The sequence below is a fragment of the Myripristis murdjan genome, chromosome 9 (genome assembly GCF_902150065.1).
Source record: "Myripristis murdjan chromosome 9, fMyrMur1.1, whole genome shotgun sequence".
NCBI classification, from domain to species: domain Eukaryota; kingdom Metazoa; phylum Chordata; class Actinopteri; order Holocentriformes; family Holocentridae; genus Myripristis; species Myripristis murdjan.
In genome coordinates this window covers 424,393-444,322 of record NC_043988.1, presented here as the reverse complement: position 1 = coordinate 444,322, position 19,930 = coordinate 424,393, and the positions used below count along the sequence as shown (strand labels likewise).

The 19,930-nt window shown below is 42.3% G+C and overlaps 1 protein-coding gene across 2 annotated transcripts; it reads left to right on the top strand.

Annotated features, from left to right (window-relative positions):
• Positions 1-2,504: 2,504 nt before the first annotated feature.
• Positions 2,505-19,378, top strand: imp4 (IMP U3 small nucleolar ribonucleoprotein 4). 2 transcript variants are annotated; one of them, XM_030060852.1, is made up of 9 exons: positions 2,505-2,624; positions 4,281-4,389; positions 4,492-4,575; positions 4,689-4,798; positions 11,522-11,654; positions 13,099-13,253; positions 13,343-13,437; positions 13,526-13,599; positions 18,956-19,378. In XM_030060852.1, exons 4-9 carry the CDS (start codon positions 4,703-4,705, stop codon positions 19,066-19,068), a joined length of 666 nt encoding a protein of 221 aa, XP_029916712.1. In that variant the 5' UTR covers positions 2,505-2,624; positions 4,281-4,389; positions 4,492-4,575; positions 4,689-4,702; the 3' UTR covers positions 19,069-19,378. The 2 variants fall into 2 exon arrangements, with proteins under 2 accessions (XP_029916712.1, XP_029916713.1); XM_030060853.1 differs by lacking the exon at positions 18,956-19,378 and adding an exon at positions 14,390-14,500.
• The last annotated feature ends 552 nt before the right edge of the window (positions 19,379-19,930 follow it).

Sequence of the window (19,930 nt, the reverse complement as noted above, 5' to 3'; positions counted from 1 at the left end):
CTCAGCAGAAATGAGAAGAACCCTGCAAAGGATCAATCCTCACAAAGCTGCTGGTCCAGATAACATACCTGGACGGGTACTGAAGGGCTGTGCATATCAGCTCTTGAGGTGCTGACAAACATCTACAACACCTCACTGTCACAGGCTGCTGTTCCTACCTGTCTAAAGACAGCCACCATTATCCCTCCCTAAAAGCTCCACAGTGGCAGGCCTGAATGACTATTGGCTGGTTGCCCTCACCCCGATAGTCATGAAGTGCTTTGAGAGGCTGGTTATGGCCCACATAAAAAACTGTGTTGATGTCACTGTGGAACCACACCAGTACGCCTACCGCAGAAATAGATCCACTGACGACGCCATCTTGTCTGTGGTGCACACTGCCGTCACCCACTTGGAGAGTAAGGACTCGTATGTTTGACTGCTCTTCGTGGACTTCACATCTGCATTCAATACAATAATACCACAGACACTGGTGACAAAACTCCACACACTTGGACTGAGCCCCTCCATCTGCAACTGGGTCCTGGATTTTCTGACAGACAGACCACAGTCAGTCAAAATCCACAACATCTCCTCCTCCACCATCTCCCTCAGCACCAGCTCCCCCATGGCTGTGTGTTGAGTCCCCTCCTGTGCACCCTGCTGACATATGACTGCACGACAAACCACCCCAGCTGTCATATTGTAAAATTTGAAGACGACACAGCAGTGGTGGGCTGCATTAACAACAGTGATGAGGTCTGCATACAGACAGGAGGTGGAACATCTAGAGGATTGGTGCAGAGGAAAACAACCTCTGCATAAATGTGAAGAAAACTCAAGAGATAGTTGTGGATTTCAGGGGGGCCAGACACATCCCCTCTCCCCTGCATATCAGAGGAACAGCTGTCGAGATGGTCTCCAGTATCAGGTATCTGGGCGTACACCTCACTAACAACCTCACGTGGAGTATCAACACCTCTCGCCTCATCAGGAAGGCCCACCAGCGACTCTACTTCCTTAGGAAGCTGAGTCGTGCCGGACTTGGGAGCTCAGTCCTGACCTCATTCTACAGATGTGCAGTGGAGAGTGTTCTCTGCTCCTGCATCACAGTGTGGCATGGTGGCTGCTCTGCTGCAGAGAAAAAGGCTCTGCACAGAGTGGTGAAAGCTGCACAGAAGATTGTGGGAGTTAGCCTACCCACCACCACGACCATCTACACAGCCAGATGCAGAAAAAGGGCCTGCAGCATCATAAAGGACCTCACCCACCCCACACACTCACTGTTTGCCCCCCTCCCCTCAGGCCGGAGGTGGAGGAGCATCAGGAGCAGAACCACCAGATAAAATAAATTCTAATAATTTGTAACATATAATAAGAAATCATCACACTTGTGTTTAACCTTTTAAGACTTCAGACTGTTATATTGAAATAATATACATTTTCTATAAATGCAATTACAAGTGTTCCACTACAAACTAGTCTGGTTGGTATGTGTTTTTGATTGTCACAATGATTCCAAATGGTCTTAAGTAAATCTAGTAAGAGTTGGAATATGCAGTATTGCTAACATAAAGCAGTATAATATTAATAATTTACATTATGATTATGTTTCATCATATTTTTTTTATGTCCAGTCAACTGTTACTTTAGTCAACTATGATACCACACTGCCAACTAAGTTACTATTATGTAATATGTGATAATATATATATATATATATATATATGGTCTTAAGTAAATCTAGTAAGAGTTGGAATATGCAGTATTGCTAACATAAAAGCAGTATAATATTAATAATTTACATTATGATTATGTTTCATCATATTTTTTTTATGTCCAGTCAACTGTTACTTTAGTCAACTATGATACACCACTGCCAACTAAGTTACTATTATGTAATATGTGATAATATATATATATATATATATATATATATATTTAATTGTTTCCTAAAACCAAAGTAAATAAGTAGAAACTTTGTGGCTGAGAAGTATGTCATGCTGTATACTTATTTCAACAAAATTACCTTGGCATTTCAAAACTTTTTGAAGAAAAATATGTAGACCATTGATTGCATTCTGTGAAAATGGGGGTTTAAGTTTTGATTTCTTTTTTAATTGGCAATTAAAATTTAAAATATTGGTAAAAGGGACACACCTATTCTACCAGGAATAGTGGTTGTTTTAATATCTGGCCATTTATCCAAAGTTACATTTAAACACTTCTTTGTCAGGGAAAAATATTTGTATTGGAAAACATTAACCTTTTTTTTTCAAAAATTCTGCAACTCAAAATGTCCCAAAATTATATAATGACCCATGTGCTATTTTGTAATGGCAATTGCCATGCTATAGCCTATTATATGATAAAAACAACCAACACAAAAACTTTAGGGTCCGTTTTCTTATTATTTACGTTCAGAAGCGTTTCAAAACACATGTTTTCAACCTTCTGACTTTACAAGTCAGAAGGCCACAAATCAACCGGTAGCTTTTAATTTGAAGCATAAGTACCGGTAAGCTCGCGGGCCAGTATCAAGCGTTGTCATTGGCTTCTCTGTTAGCCAATGGAGTGAAGGTTTATATGTGTCTTTTCTGGTCTCCATGTGGAGAACTTGCTATAGCTGCTAACGGAACATCATGGTAAGTCAGCTAACGGCTCATAAAGTACATAATCTCTGTGTCAGTTTAGTAGCTGGTTATCTGATGTAATCACCAAATCAACAATGTAACATTGCCGAAAACAAACTTGGGGAAAAAGAAACGTTAGCATCGTAGGCAAACTGTTAGCTAGTGGTTAATGTTAGCTTGATTCTTCATTGAATATAAACACCCCATTTTATCCCCGGATAAAACGCGAGTTTAAGTCGTGGAATCGCAGGAATAATTGAACAAATTTGGTGAAACCACAACCGCTACATGTCCTTGTTATCTCCATTTTGGGGATAGAGTTGGGATTCTAACAGAAAATTTCAGATAACTAAAGCAGGTCAGTTTTGGAATACTCTTGGTCCATCCAATACGCCAAGTAGCCCACGTCTATCTATCTATCTATAATACATAAACAGTGATTAAAAAGATAAACTCATATACATGGTTATACCAGTTTAATGTTTGTGAGTTCCACCGATTGCTGCACACTACAGTGTATTTTGGTGTGGAAAAATTTGTGGGAACAATATGGAAAATGGGAACTACGTACATGAAACAGATGCTGTTTGGTGTACTGATTGAATGTCAAACTGAAGAGTGGCTGCTCATGATTTCGTTTGTAACGTTTTATGAGCAGGGCTCTTTAACTTGCCAAGTCTGTTGGGGGTCTGGTATGACATCCTCTCCATTCAAGGGCTAGAGAGAGTTCCATGTTTTGGGGGTGATTTATTTTATATTCCTTTCAGCGTTTTTGCAAATAGCCTACCATTGGTGATGAACTGTCAGCTAACAGTAACATGAGCAATCAGAGTTATATTTCAGTGACTGAAAAGTTGTAGTTTGAAGCCATAGCTCATTTATCGCTTATCTCTTACAGCACTTAAATTCATAATCTGTTAGACAATCCTTTCAATGCTAACTTTAGTAAAATACAACAATACAATAAAAAAATGCACATACTTTTCATACTCCTGTGTATATAGCTAGGTTTTGTATTTGTTCACCATCTAATATTTAAACTTTTTTTAATATACAAAGTTTACTACACATTTTTAATTCCTTTTCACAGCAGTTCTGCAAGTGACTTAGACATTTATACATGTTTTTTTTTTTTTTTTTGCATTTGTCCTAACACTTGTTTTTTTTTTTAAACAAACATTCCCTTCAATTCATATTGGCTTTCTAATTTCAAACAAACACTGCTATTAATAATTTTAAATCTGTGCTCACATTTCTGTGTGTGGTTGATGCATACGGGCGGCCGGTGGTGCAGTGGCTAGCACTGTCGCCTCACAGTAAGAAGTCCTGATTCGATTTCACCCAGGGTCCTTTGTGTGTGGAGTTTTGCATGTTCTCCCGTGTCTGCGTGGGTTTTCCGCCGCGGCACTCCGGTTTCCTCCCACCGTCCAAAGACATGCAGGCCAGGGAATTGGAGAAGCTAAATTGCCCCTAGGTGTGATTGTGTGTGTGGATGTCAGTGTTGTCTGTCCTGCCCTGCGATGGACTGGCGACCTGTCCAGGGTGTTTTCACTGCCTTCTGCCCTATGTGCGCTGGGATAGGCTCCAGCAACCCCCCGCGACCCTTGTGAGGATAAGCGGTTTAGAAGATGAATGAATGAATAAATGGTTGATGAATCTCTATAACAGCTTCGTCGAGAGGTGAGACTGCGGGCGGGAGTACCTATACAGGAAGGCACTGGAGGACAGGCTGCGAACAATTGAAGAGAAGAAACAAAGTTGAAGGCTGCTCTTGATGGTAGGATGATTTCATTTTTCAAGCTGTGCATCGCTCATTCCATACCTGAAAGGCTGGTTAAAAAAAATCTGAATTGTTTTTGCTCCTATTTTTTAAATGCAGAAAATCGTCTGATTCCAACCGAGGTGCGCAGAGAGGCCGTGCAGTTACAGAAACTACTGGAGTATGATGATGAAGGAGCAGAGGGCTAGTGTCTCACTTTACTTTTCCTATGATGTACCATATAAGACAGTACAAACACTGTTTTATGAAATCCACCTATTTTTGTGAGAGTTATATATTGAGTCTTGTGTGCACAGGTGTCAGCTCTCACATGGATGATGAGTATAAATGGGCTGGAGTGGAAGATCCTAAAGTCATGGTCACCACATCCAGGGACCCCAGCTCCCGACTCAAAATGTTTGCCAAGGTAAGCCCAGTTTCTCTTGTGATGAAACATTAAATTTCTTTATTTTCATGACTATTTACATGTAGATTCTCACTGAAGGAATCAAAACTATGAATGAACACATGTGGAGTTATGTACTTAACAAAAAAAGGTGAAATAACTGAAAACATGTTTTATATTCTAGTTTCTTCAAAATAGCCACCTTTGCTCTGATTACTGCTTTGCACACTCTTGGCATTCTCTCGATGAGCTTCAAGAGGTAGTCACCTGAAATGGTTTTCCACTTCACAGGTGTGCCTTATCAGGGTAATTAGTGGAATTTCTTGCTTTATCAATGGGGTTGGGACCATCAGTTGTGTTGTGCAGAAGTCAGGTTACTACACAGCCGAAAGCCCTATTGGACAACTGTTAAAATTCATGTTATGGCAAGAACCAATCAGCTAACTAAAGAAAAACGAGTGGCCATCATTACTTTAAGAAATGAAGGTCAGTCAGTCCAGAAAATTGCAAAAACTTTTTTGTGTCCCCAAGTGGAGTCGCAAAAACCATCAAGCGCTACAATGAAACTGGCACACATGAGGACCGACCCAGGAAAGGAAGACCAAGAATCACCTCTGCTTCTGAGGACAAGTTCATCCGAGTCACCAGCCTCAGAAATCACAAGTTAACAGCAGCTCAGATCAGAGACCAGATAAATGCCACACAGAGTTCTAGCAGCAGACCCATCTCTAGAACAACTGTTAAGAGGAGACTGCGAGAATCAGGCCTTCATGGTCAAATAGCTGCTAGGAAACCACTGCTAAGGAGAGGCAACAAGCAGAAGAGATTTGTTTGGGCCAAGAAACACAAGGAATGGACATTAGACCAGTGGAAATCTGTGCTTTGGTCTGATGAGTCCAAATTTGAGATCTTTGGTTCCAACCGCCGTGTCTTTGTGAGACGCAGAAAAGGTGAACGGATGGGTTCCACATGCCTGGTTCCCACTGTGAAGCATGGAGGAGGAGGTGTGATGGTGTGGGGGTGTTTTGCTGGTGACACTGTTGGGGATTTATTCAAAATTGAAGGCACACCGAACCAGCATGGCTACCACAGCATCCTGCAGCGACATGCCATCCCATCCAGTTTGCGTTTAGTTGGACCATCATTTATTTTTCAACAGGACAATGCGCCCAAACACACCTCCAGGCTGTGTAAGGGCTATTTGACCAAGAAGGAGAGTGATGGAGTGCTGCGGCAGATGACCTGGCCTCCACAGTCACCGGACCTGAACCCAATCGAGATGGTTTGGGGTGAGCTGGACCGCAGAGTGAAGGCAAAGGGGCCAACAAGTGCTAAACACCTCTGGGAACTCCTTCAAGACTGTTGGAAAACCATTTCAGGTGACTACCTCTTGAAGCTCATCGAGAGAATGCCAAGAGTGTGCAAAGCAGTAATCAGAGCAAAGGGTGGCTATTTTGAAGAAACTAGAATATAAAACATGTTTTCAGTTATTTCACCTTTTTTTGTTAAGTACATAACTCCACATGTGTTCATTCATAGTTTTGATTCCTTCAGTGAGAATCTACAATGTAAATAGTCATGAAAATAAAGAAAACGCATTGAATGAGAAGGTGTATCCAAACTTTTGGCCTGTACTGTATATGTATATATATATATATATATATACACACTACTCACAAAAAGTTAGGGATATTTGGCTTTCGGGTGAAATTTACAGAAAATGTAAAAAGTTCACGCTACAGTGATATTATATCATGAAAGTAGGACATTTCAGTAGAAGCATGCACTGGTGATTTCCTCATCTCAAACAATTTCTTGAAACAAAAGCCAACAACAGTGGTGGGTATACCACAACAAAAAATGTCAATGACTCAATAACTTGTCATGTGCCCTTGAGCATCAATTACAGCTTGACAACGACGTCTCATGCTGTTCACAAGTCGATTTATTGTCTGCTGAGGCATGGCATCCCACTCTTCTTGAAGGGTGGCCCTCAGGACATTGAGGTTCTGGGGTACAGAGCTCCGAGCCTCTACACGGCGACTCAGCTGATCCCATAGGTTTTCTATGGGATTCAGGTCTGGAGAAAGTGCAGGCCACTCCATCTGAGGTAACCCAGTCTCCAGCAACCGTTCCCTAATGATACGACCTCGATGAGCTGGAGCATTGTCGTCCATGAGGATGAAATTAGGCCTGTGTTGTTCATGCAGGGGCACAATGACTGGATTAATGATGTTATTCAGGTAGTATGGGCTTGTCACTGTACCATTAGGGCAGTTCTGTATTGACTAGACACACCTGCCCACACAGTAACACCACCACCACCAAAGGCTCGTCTGGTGACAACAGTGGCTGATGCATAGTGCTCTCCTTGACGTCTCCAACATCGTTGACGGCCATCATTTCTGCTCAACATGAATCGGCTTTCATCAGAGAACAGCACTGAGGCCCACTGGTCCCTCGTCCAGCGTAAATGCTCCCTGGCCCATGCAAGACGATGACACCTGTGCCTGGTGGTGTGGTCAGGTACCCTTGCAGGTCGTCTAGCACGCAGACGCAGGTATGAAGACAGGATGTTCATGTCTTCCGAGAGGCCCTCCTCCATTGCCGTCCACGATGGTTTGCTGAGTAAGATGGCCACGTCATCTGCATAACCGTACTTCCTTGATGTAGTTTGCGGGTAGGTCATGGATGTAGATGTTAAACAGCATTAGTGCCAGCACCGAGCCTTGTGGGACGCCGTTCTTGAGCTTTCTCACCCTGCTGCTTTGGCTGTTGCTGGTCAGTAGCTGGAAGCTGCGGTTGCTCAGCATCTCCATTATGAAGCTCACCGTGTGCTTATCTGGGATGGTCTCCAGTAGCTTCAGGTGTAACCCGCGTAGCCAGACAGTATCGTAGGCAGCTGTGAGGTCGAGAAATACAGTACCAGCCTTCTCCCCTGCCTGGAAGCTGTCTTCAATGTCTTGGCACAGGAGGGTTACCTGGTCTGTTGTTGACCTGCCACTTCGAAAGCCAGCTTGTTCTTTAGATAGCTGGGGGTCGATCACTGGGGTGATACGAGCCAGAATGAGGCGTTCCAGGAGTGGGATGCAGAGCAGTGAGATGGGCCTGTATCCCCTGGGGTCGTCGCTCGGCTTGTTAGGCTTTGGCAGGGCGATCACCTTAGCATGACGCCAGATATTTGGCAGCTTTAAGTGGCGGAGACGTGGAGAGGGAAGAGTGGAGCCAATCGGTTGCATTCTTCCCTTGGTGTTTTATGTACTCCGCATGGATACCATCTATGCCTGGTGCCTTGCCAGTCTTCAGGCATTGGATGGCCTGCTCCATTTCCAGCGCCAAGAAGTCCATGGATAAATCAGAGTTGCATCCTGGGGCCCTGAGCAGCTCATGGACTCTTGCAGATGTTGATCTGGTGAAGGCCTTATCGGCATTGGGGAACCGGCCATTACTCAGCAGTAGCGACGCAATGGAGTTTGCTGTGATGGGGCACTGTGCTGGGGTTGTTGACCTTCCTGTCAGCATGTTCAGGGTCTGCCACGCCCGGCGGCTGGAGTGTATGAAGTCGATTGACTCCACGGTCAGGTAACATTCTCCTGGCATTCACCAAACCGAGACTCATTCCTCAGATATAGAAATATAGAAGCGTGACATGTCACTCCACAGAACACGCTTCCATCGCTTCCACTCGTCCTCTCAGAGCACGCCGTAAGGAGAGCTCTGACACGAGTGAACAGCAGGAATACAGCCGGCCCAGATGGGATCCCCGGGTGAGTGCTAAAATCTTGTGCAAGCCAGCTAGTTCCGGTGTTCACCTCTATTTTCAGTCTGTTCCTGGCCCACTCTGTCGTCCCCACATGCTTCAAAAAGTCCACCATTATCCCCGTGCCTAAAAAAACGAACCCAGCCTGCTTAAATGACTACCGCCTTGTAGCACTGACCTCCGTGTGGATGAAGCGCTTTGAGAGACTCATCAAAGACTTCTACTCATCACTGCCTGACTCATTGGACCCCCTTCAGTTCGCCTATTGCCCAAATAGGAGTACTGATGATGCCGTCCTCCACTCACCCTCTCCCACCTGGACACTGGAAAGGGGAATTATGCGCATTCGCTGTTCATTGATTACAGATCAGCTTTCAACACTATAGCTCCCCACACACTCGTCACCAAGCTCAGGGACCTGGGGCTGAGCCCCACACTCTGCTGCTGGGTTCAGAGCTTCCTGACTGACAGACCACAGGTGGTGAAGGTTGGAACCCACACCTCCAGCTCCCGAACCCTTAACATTGGTGGCCCCCAGGGCTGCGTACTGAGCCCTCTGCTCTACTCCCTCTATACCTATGACTGCATAGCCACAAACAGCTCCAACATCATTGTGAAGTTTGCAGATGACACAGTGGTGGTAGGCCTGATCTCCAACAACAACAACAAGACAGCTTATCTGGAGGAGGTGGAGCTGCTCTCATCATGGTGTAAGGACAACAACTTGGACCAGAATGTCTCCAAGACGAACGAGATGGTGGTAGACTTCAGGAGAGAGAAGCAGAGGATCCACTACACACCACTCACTATCTACGGTACCCCTAGTGGAGAAAGTGAGCAGCTACAGGTACCTGGGGTTCACATCTCCGAGGATCTGACATGGTCCACACACATCCACCACCCTGGTGAAGAAGGCAAGGCAGCGCTTGTATCACCTCAGGCGGCTGAGGAAATTCAAGATCTCCACTGTGCTGCTGAAATCCTTCTACACTGCCACAGTAGGGTCTGTGCTTTCTGGGAGCATCACTGCCTGGTACAGCAGCTGCAGCTCTCAGGATAGGAAAGCCCTGCACAGAGTGATCCAGTGTGCTGAACACATCACCCGAACAGCACTGCTCTGCCTCCTGGACATCTACACCCAGCGCAAATCGGATCATCAAGGACACTCACCACCTCAACCACAAACTGTTTGAATGGCTGCCCTCTGGCAAACGTCTCATCTCCATCAAGGCCAGGACTGAGAGGATCATAAACAGATCATAAACACTTAAAAATCACTTAAAAACATAAACATATGCATCATACATCCTGCACCTAGCTCAGCACCTTATACCTACCTGCTGTCTGATAATTGCACACAGTCCCCTGCACACTGTGACTGTTATTACTTGTCACTACTCAAACTGTGTATTTTTACTATGTGCATATACATCCTGTGAATATGCCATTCATTTCTTATTTCTTACTATATTTTATTTTTATTTTTAACTTTTTTCCTCTCCTGTAAATAGAAGTCATACATATTTATTACTTGCACAGTTGCTGGAGTAGTTGCAATCGCATTTCCCTGCTGCTGTACATGTACAATCATGCATGGGACAAATAAACCTCTTGAAATCTTGCTTGGTACTTGACTTCATTCACCTGTGGCAGTGGGACTGATTGAAACGCTTACTCTATGATTAAGAGATGTGGCCTCTCGTGGTTGCAGTAAATCAAAATGTTTGTTTTGCTTGTTTATGCTCTCTGTCCATTGACCATCTGCCTTGCTAAACTGTGCAGCTCTCTTCCTCTGTCTTCTCGTATTACTGGCTCACAATGTAGCTTTCTTACCTCATTCACTGTGAGCTCACTCGTTGTTGTGAAAAAATCGTCAGGCTTACAGGTCTGACACTTTAAAACAAAACACTAAAAAATGTTTGAACCTTACATTTCACTGCTGTAAAAATGACTAGTGAAGACAGTTGACTACTATAAAAAAAAAACCTATTACATAGCCAATTATCAGTTCTGTGGTTTATGAATGGCGACAACTTTGCTAGCCACAGAAGTAGAACATGATAATGCAGGTGTTTTAACAAAATTGAGGGATTTTGACCATATGTTGTGAAATCTTTTGTACCCCTACATGCAATGTAAAATGGTGAATTGTTGTGAATTGGTGAATTGTTGTAAATGGGCCAAACATTGAAAATAATTGGCATGGGATGCCCCGGTAGCTGATCTGGTAGAGCTCATAATTAAGGCTGGGTCCTTACTGCAGTGTCCTGGGTTTGAATCCGAGCCCAGATCATTTGCTGCATGTTGTCCCCTCTGTCTTCCCTGCCTCTCTCAGCTTACCTGTGCCAGTCAGTGCTGCTTATAGTTTTGTTTTATTCATTTTTTTGTCTTGTTTTGTTTTTTGTTTTCAATTTAGTTTAGTTTCACTTAGTTTGTAAAGTGGGTTTGCTTGTTTCAGTTTAGTTTTTTTTTTTTTTTTTTTTTTTTTTTTAAATTTAGTTTTAGTAGAGTTTTTCCTAGTTTCAGTATTAGTTTGACTTACTTTTTTTATTCTAATATGAGGGGTGTTTGTCAGAATAGGTATTCCAATCTAAACACAACACTTTGTGAAGGCAGTCAACTCTAATTCATAGACTCTGTTCCCACCGGGTTTTTAAATGCATCCTCAGTGAAAACAAGTGGATGTCCAAGTCTCAATAAATATCAGCACCAACGTCTCCTCATGCTTGTTGTGCTCATACATTTGACCAAACTCACAAACACTCAAGCTAAACACATTTTCTCTACAGTTTATTTAATTTGTTAGTTTTATAACTACACTATCGTTAATTCTCATTTGTTTTCTAAAATCTGCTTATTTTCATTTTAGTTAACTAAGAAAAACCTAAAAACGAAAATGTTTTTTCCACACCTAGTTTTAGTATTTATCAGTTTTAGTGAACTAGAATAACCTTGGTGCTGCCTTGTGAACTGTGCTTTGACAGGAGATCAAGCTGATGTTCCCTGGAGCTCAGCGCATGAACAGGGGGAACCACGAGATCGTCACACTGGTCCAAGCCTGTAGAGCCAATAATGTCACAGACCTCGTCATCGTGCACGAGACCAGAGGACAGCCAGGTACACCTGTTTGATTTAAAGGAGCAGTTCACCCAAAATATGAATATTTCCTGTTACTACAGTGTATCCATGCAGTCAGTTTGTGTGATTTGGAAAGGTTCTCAATAGCCAGTTTTCTACTGCCATGCCACTGCGGGCTAGGGCTGTCTCATAGCTAGATGGTGTTAATAGCCTGCAGCCTCAGACTGCGAAATCAATCTTGGTCATTGTGAAACATTTCTGTGCTCATTATCTTTACTGTTTTAACTGCTGCACATATATGGCAAAATTGATTAATTACTTGTTTGTGATCATTTTTTATGGCATTGTCTGATTTAATTTACATTAAATCAGAGTCAGCATTTTATTTAAGCTGTTAAAATTGTTTTGATTTCATTAGTTGTGATGCACCTTGTAATACTAGTTTAGATGTCAGCACACAAACTAACCATGATAGATCTCTAATACATCACTTTATAGGTCTATGTGTTGAATTAATTATATGGATGTTAAAAAGAACCGCACAGCTATGCATAATGGTGGCGTGTAATGACAGCTGTTGTTGTTCTTAGAGAACACAACGCAGTCGGTGAAACATCACTTTTCAGTTCCTGTTTGTTTGATTGACAGGTGTAAAGACTGGAGGAGCAGGCGGAGAATTGATATAAAAATGGCTGGTTGTGTCTTCAAACATTTATGGTTCATTGTGGGAGAGGAAAACAGGCTCATGCACCATATACTCGCAAGTTTTATAAAACACAACAATACGTATGCTCGGCTTTATATTAGTCTGACGAAAAACGTATATATCGAAAATAATGCTTATGTATATTTCTGGTTCTGTGTGTACACAGATTTATTCATCTGGCCTCTTGATGCAGCTGCTGGGATGTTCAGGGCTGGGAAAAAAACAGGCCTGGTGATGGCCATGTCACAGGACAACACAGCAAAAATGTCATGTTAAGAAAGCACCACTCATAACCACACAGCGTTCCTGCCAGAGTTTGTGCTTCCACTCCGATAATGTTATTTAGGCTGTGGGTAATATGCTGCTACGACAGATAGACCACATTGCAGCGGAGGGGCGCCAGCAACACATCTACCAAGTTTAAAGTCAATCAGATGTTTGGTCGCAGAGATAATCAGACACTAACACAAACGTAGATTTCTGCAATTTGTAGATAGATGTATTTTAAGTTATTTCTTAATTAATTAATTCAACAAATGTAATTTAAATTACAAAGTATTAATTCAAGATAAGCATGGTGCTATAAAAATCAGCAAACAAAAAAAATTTGCGACCAAATCCCTATTGGCTAGTGGCTACCAATGGGAAACAGTCATTTCTCGTTTTATGGTCAGTCTTGAATATTAGTGGCTATGTCAATCTACTTAGAGCAGGTCAAACTGTGATGTGAGATGCTGCAGTTGGATTATTTGAGTCTTTTCTTGTCTGGACTTGCAGATGGACTGGTCGTGTGCCACTTGCCATTTGGACCCACAGCTTATTTCACACTTTACAATGTGGTAATGAGACATGATGTTCCAGATATAGGCACCATGTCTGAGGCCTACCCCCACCTCATATTTCACAACTTCACATCCCGGCTTGGCCAGAGGGTGAGTTACGAGACACTGCACTCTGCACACCAAGTTGCTCTTTGCTCTCAGCAGTTTGTGCAGACAGCTGACTGACTGTCCTCACACAGGTGTCTAACATCCTCAAGTATCTGTTTCCAACGCCCAAAGAAGACAGCAGGCGGGTCATCACATTTGCCAACCAAGAAGATTTCATATCCTTTAGGTCAGTCTGACAGCACTCTCTGAATGTAAATGCCATATAGACTGTGTTATTTAAGGTAAATGGTCATCAGTATGCTGTTTCATTGCAGACATCACACCTATAAGAAAGCAGACCACAAGGACATTGAGCTGACAGAAGTAGGACCCAGGTTTGAAATGAAATGTAAGTATGGTTCAGCATTTAGCTAGAGACATTTTAGAAATGAAAACATGGCTCACCAGTTGGAAATTGGTAACAGTTCAGCCAGAATAGATATTGTCGCACTTCCCACTTGTGCAGTGCATTCAGATAATTTCTGTGTGATTGATGAGCTTTCTAGTCTGTCTCCCTTCATCATGGGGCTAGATTAGGGTTTCAAAATTCCAGGAATTTTCAAAATTGGAAACTTTCCATGGGTATTAAAAAGGAATTTATGGGAATATATGGGAATTAACAGGAATTTACAGGAATAAACTGGAAATTTGCCAAATTGCAGATTAGCCTATGAGATGGAACTTAAATGTAGTTGGAAACAAAACATCTTGGAGCATAATCTTTTTTGATTATGATTTAATGCAAATTCAGTCGAATTTCTACCCCACACTGTGCATTCCTCCATCCCACGAACAGATCATTTCTAGAATCCTGCACACTGCAGCATGACTACTCAGGCCACACAACTAGGCCTACATTTGAGCGCATGGACTATATCCAGTAAAGTATATTTTGATGATTTTACTGGGGTAAATTTATTTGACCTATGGTATTAAAGTTTATCTGGAAAAAATAAGTCAAGGTGTTTATACAGTAGCTATTAGCAAGCTCAACTGTGATGCTGTGTCCTCTGCCTTCTGCTAACCAGTTTTCATATAAATACAGTAATCATCCAAGAATGTAGGTTATAGTTTCATTTAGCATGCTGATTGACGAGTGTTCATCTATTCATCTAGCCTATTTCTATTCATTTATCCAGCATCAACTGTAAAGAACTGAGAAAAAAGGCAGAAACCAGAGGATTGAGAAGCTTGAGAGAGAATGCTTTCATTTTTCATTTCATTTACATTGGGCATTGGGGATGTGTTTTTTTGTTTTTTTTTTTTTTTATTCAACATTCATATTTTTTGTTGTTCAATGGAAGAATCGATTAAAGTTCTACTCAAAATAAAATCAATATAATAAATTTACTAGAAATTTTCCACCCCTTTGCAACCCTAGGCTACATACGTTTTGTTTTGTTGAGTTCAAACTGTCAAAAATGTATGTGAAAAATTCAACAGCAGCCGCTCCTCCCAGCAGCAGCCCATCCTCCTCTGTTCCCACTTGGCATTAAAATATGTCTCACCTACCCAATTCTGATCAGATCTCACTGAGAGAGTCAGCTGGACAAGACAGAGGTCATCAGGTAAGAGGCGGTCCTACAATACGTCTTGGGACATATGTCTGTTTACACTTCTAATGGGATGCGGACAAAAGCAAGACACATTGAGGCTGTTCCCACCTGGTATTAACATCTTTCCAGAGAAATCCGAACACAACCTGACACCTAAGTACAGGTATAAACAGTAGCAGTTCATCCTCAATGCATCCTGTGTGATCAGATCTCAGGACACATTCGGAGGTGGTCTGGGATGCTTGTGTCCGCATCACATTAGAGGTGTAAACACAAGTGTCCAAGGATGCATTGAAGGACCGCCCATTCACCTGACGTCCTCCGTCTTGTCCAACCCAACACCCCTCACCCCGGTCAGACCAGCATTTTTCCAATAGAGAAAATATCTTACCTGATACCTTTAAGTCCCTTTAAAGGGATAGTTTGCATTTTTGGAAGTTAAATTATATGAACTCCTCCCCGGCAGTGCAGTGCATGTCAAGGGATTTTTTTGTTTACTTAAGGTGTCCCCTAGGCAAAGTTCTGGCCTCCTGAAGTACTGAAATAGGTCCAGCTAGTTTGCTGGGGTCACAAAATTAAAAAGCTTTGCTTCTCAAAACAACATACATTCAAATAGTAATACATTTCTGTCACAAAACCAACACCGGGAAAAAACTCAGACTTCACAATCACTTGGTACCATTTTCGCTCCATCAGTATCAGTAGATACTAGTAGGCTTTGCCCGTATTGACATAGTGTTTTTTTTCTGACAGAAGAGAGAGGCACTGGCAAGGCCCTGCGGAGAGTCTCAATCCAGTGTCTCATCAGAAACAGCATTTTTTTTTCTGTTAGGCGTGGGTTTTGTTTCTATGACAACAATATCTGGACAATCACCACTCTTGGAGAGGTCATATAAAAAACCAGGGAGCCCTCTGAAGTAACACACAATATGTTTGACCTACAATGCTGACAACGAGAAATCTTGATATCTTTTCCGTTGGTCATCATTACTAGGCTACAAGATAAGATAACACTTTATTTATCCCCATAGGGGAAATTCAGGTGTTACAGGCAGCAGCATTAGGAGAGAGGATTCAAAACAAGGGACACAATATAAAATATACACAGTATAATACACTATACATAGTACGAGGCAGTGCAAAAAAGAAAACAGTAGTAGTGTGCAAAAACATAGCAGCAAGTGTGTAACATTACGTGCAGCTTTATACAGTACTGGGTTAAACAGTCTGACTGCAATGGAATAAAGGACCTGCAGCAATGTTCCTTCTTGCAGAGTGGGTGCAGCAGTCTGCTGCTGAAGGTGCTGCTTAGGGCCCCCACCATCTCATTTAGACATTGTTGATTATTGATTCACATCATATGAGACACAATGGTTTAGAACTGGATGCAGGCAGAATAAACATGTATTGGTCCGTCCATTCATCTTTAAAGTTCTTTTTCTCATTTTGGAGCAAGCCATTTTCTCGTCTCATCTCTCTTCCACTATTCTCTGGTGCTGAAAGGTAAACAATCGATTTGATTGGCTTGGCTATTGATGACGCTGCTGTCGTATTAAGGGACTTTCACATAGCGCACGGTTTAGGCCGTGCTCTGTGCCGGGTACAGCGCTGACGGCATGATAATTGTATGACTATACTGCATTGTCTTTGCAAGAGTAGTGCATATCAAATGATGTCAGTGAACTAGATTTCTAAATATGTACACCTCCTGTCCGTGTAGTAAATCATTTGCTTCAGTTTACAACAGTATTGATCTTTGATTGCAGAAAAAAAGAAAAAAAAACTTGCCTATTGTGGAAAGCAAAAACATCATATATCTCTTACCCCTTTTCCACCAAACCGGTTCCAGGGCTGGTTCGGAGCTAGTGCCTGACTTAGCACCGGTTCTTGTTTTTCCACTGCCCAAGCACCGGCCAAACTGGTTCCAAATCAGTTCCAGGCAAGCACCAACTTCGAGCAGGGGCTAAACAGGGGCCGGAGAAAGAACTGATGACGCAACCCAACCTTGTCATTGGTGGGCGGGGGTTACAGACCAAACGGGAACAGCATACGCTATAAGCGTATAGCTAAACGTAGTCGTCATTCGTTCCGACCGCGAATACGACGGTTGGCCAGCAATAATTGTAAAGATACGAGCAGTATTTGCATCGCTACGATGGGTCGTCCATTTGTCGTCCATGTTTGTTATTGTGATTCCGAGCGAGCGTCTCGCACACCCACATGATCACATTTTACGCTGACGTAATGACGTGGGTCTAACTTGGCTCCGCTTGGCTCTTGGCCGATGGAAAAGCAAACCGGTTCTTTGTTGGAACAAGTTAAGCACTGGCTCTGGCTCTAGCACCAGCACCGAACTAGCACTGGGTTCTTTTTGGTGGAAAAGGGGCATCTGCCAACACACCTGGTATTCCCAAATTGTTGGATCTCTCTCTCCATGATTGGGATTTCTTATGAGATCCCGGTAGGACTGTAGTCTGGTGTCCCACAGCTCTGCACACAGAGAGACAACCACAATGATGCTTTCCTCCATTGTTGTTGTGCCGTTCTGCCAAAATCAGCCAGATGTTTTTCTGATTCCACTATTCTCTCCTATTGGACTCGCCAAGGTGTCATCACAGGGCGCTGTGCCCAAGTTAAAAAAATTTCAATTTGGGCGCCGGGCGCCGGCGCGAGCCAGTTTGGCGCAGACTGGTGCGCCTTTGCACCCCGCAATCACATACACAATGAATGGCTTTGCCGGCTGAGGTCTGCTATCTTGCTATCTTGGTTTGGCTGCTCAAACTGACTCCAAGAGGCGAAAGTTGGCGACGAGGTTAGTCAGTGACAGGAAATACATAAGGCGAAGACCTTATGTATTTCACTAGCAGGTTTTTGTTGTCCACACCATTTTTGTTTTTCTTCTCTAACAATAAACTTGTCTCTATATGTCTTGCTCTCTCATGCCGCCATCCAAGCGCGTTTGCTTGAAACAGCTGATAAAACAGGTGTGGCCATCACCCGGTGGGAGTGCGCACTGATACTGATGGAGCGAAAATGTCTGACTTTTTTCCCGGAGTTGGTTTTGTGATGGAAGTTTATTGCTATTTAGAATTTACGTTGTTTTGAGAAGCAAAACTTTTTATTTTTGCGACCACAGCAAACTAGCTGGAAGTACCTATTTCAATACTTCAGGAGACCACACATTTGCCCCTTTTCATTAACTACACTGCCAGCGAGGATTTCATACAACTTCATGTCCAAAAATGTGAACTGTCACTTTAATAAGACACGAGCTCCCCTAAAAACATGATGCAAGAAATTTTGGGGGTCATATTTATTGACAATATGCAGGGTTTTTTCTTCCATATACAATTCGGAGTTGGCAGCAGCTCTTAAATTCTGTGCTCCGGTGCAATTAAACACATTATTTCTAACCCTAAAGCTGCAATAATTTAAATTGGGAAAATGAGGACTATTTAGACTCAACAACGGACAAAATATGGAGCAAGCACATAACTAGATCAGTTCATGAATACAGTTTGCACCACATTTCTGCAGTGCTGCTCATAAAGGTATTGTTCACCCATTTTGGAAAAAAAAAAAAGTCAATATTTCACTTAATCCCTCGCTGTTATAGAGGACAGTGGTACTATCTTCCTCTCATCATTACTGAGTGCTGGATACTGGCTTGATGCTCCAACTGTTAACCTCCTCCCATTAAGATGAACTTCCCTCCAGCTAACATTCATAAAAATAACCACCTTAATCCACTCAAATTGTTAAACAAAGTTCGAGTTTGATGTGTAGCATTTTTTTTTTTTTTTTTAGATTTTTTTTGGGGGGCATTTCTGCTTTATCTGATAGTCACAGTAGAGAGAGACAGGAAAGGCAAGGGAGAGAGAGTGGATGACATGCAGCAAATGGGTTGTGGTCTTATTCGTACCCAGTATGCTGCGATCAGGACTCAGCCTTAACAAGTGGTGTGTGATCTTATCTGGTGAGCCACCAGGGCACCCCCATGTAGCAAGTTTTTACAGCCTGAAATGGCATTTAAAAAAAAAAAAAAAAGTCTTTTTGGTCAGTTTCTTCTGTTCTACAACATGATACCATGTGATGATACCATGTTTTGTTTTGTGTAAAAAAATCTGTATATTCTGTTTCTTTTAACAGTGTACATGATCAAACTTGGCACTTTGGAGAATGAGAGCACAGCTGATGTTGAGTGGTGCCATCATGCATACACACACACTGCAAAGAAAAGGAGAGCCCTTAGCATTGAATAACAACCACTGATGCACAAACAACCCATTTATCAAAGGATCTGACTCATGTTCAAATGGTCATGTCATTTGATTCGAGCAATTATGACATTCCTGTTTGGACAATGTTTTACAAAGTTGCTGTCATGAATGGCAAGTGATGCCATGGATCCCCATTCTTTAACTTCTTTAACATTCTTTAACAAATGTTCAGGTCAAGGTCTTCCTGTACACACCCAGTGTAGGATGGATCAATTCTACAATATGCTCCTGTATTATACATATTGCAGTTCAGATGGTATGGCATTTTCTAATAAAGTCTTTATGATTTTGTGTCAGGTGTCAAAAAGTGTTTTTTTTTTTTTTTTTTTTTTCCCCCCACACTCATATTGTAACTAAATTGGAAAAGAGGGAAGTTATATTCACAGCCACATACATTAGTTGGTAAAAGATAAGTTCCAGCAGCAAACTTGCAACTTTAGGCTGATAAGGTATTATTGATAGGACAATTACTTTCGACATTAGCTTGGCACTAGTTTTATGCTAACGAGCCATGAGCTTATTATATTAGCTCTGGATGATTATTAGGCTGCCCATTGTCAGGTCTTACATGAAGCCATGTTACCCTGCTCTACCCATTTAAGATATGTACAGTTTTGCAAGGACCCAATGAAAACCTTACCATCACCCTACCAAACAGAAGGATCTACAGATGCTTTCCTAGGTAAAATTATACGGTATTTGTATGTATTTAATCTCGTGTTACACAAATGTCTGTGCAGATAATGTAATGTTTTTGTGCATGTTTATGAAATTAGAACACGTTTCTGTTTAGTAATTGTAGTACTATAGTAGTGGTGTTAGCGTTATGGTGTACCTTTGCTCT

What these genes read in the sequence shown, in the direction of transcription:
- imp4 (XM_030060852.1), top strand. Translation starts at nt 4,703, where the DNA reads ATGGATGATGAGTATAAATGGGCTGGAGTGGAAGATCCTAAAGTCATG. An exon ending in GACTCAAAATGTTTGCCAAG is followed by an intron (nt 4,799 to 11,521) that starts GTAAGCCCAGTT and finishes GTGCTTTGACAG; the next exon opens with GAGATCAAGCTGATGTTCCC. An exon ending in ACCCAGGTTTGAAATGAAAT is followed by an intron (nt 13,600 to 18,955) that starts GTAAGTATGGTT and finishes TTCTTTTAACAG; the next exon opens with TGTACATGATCAAACTTGGC.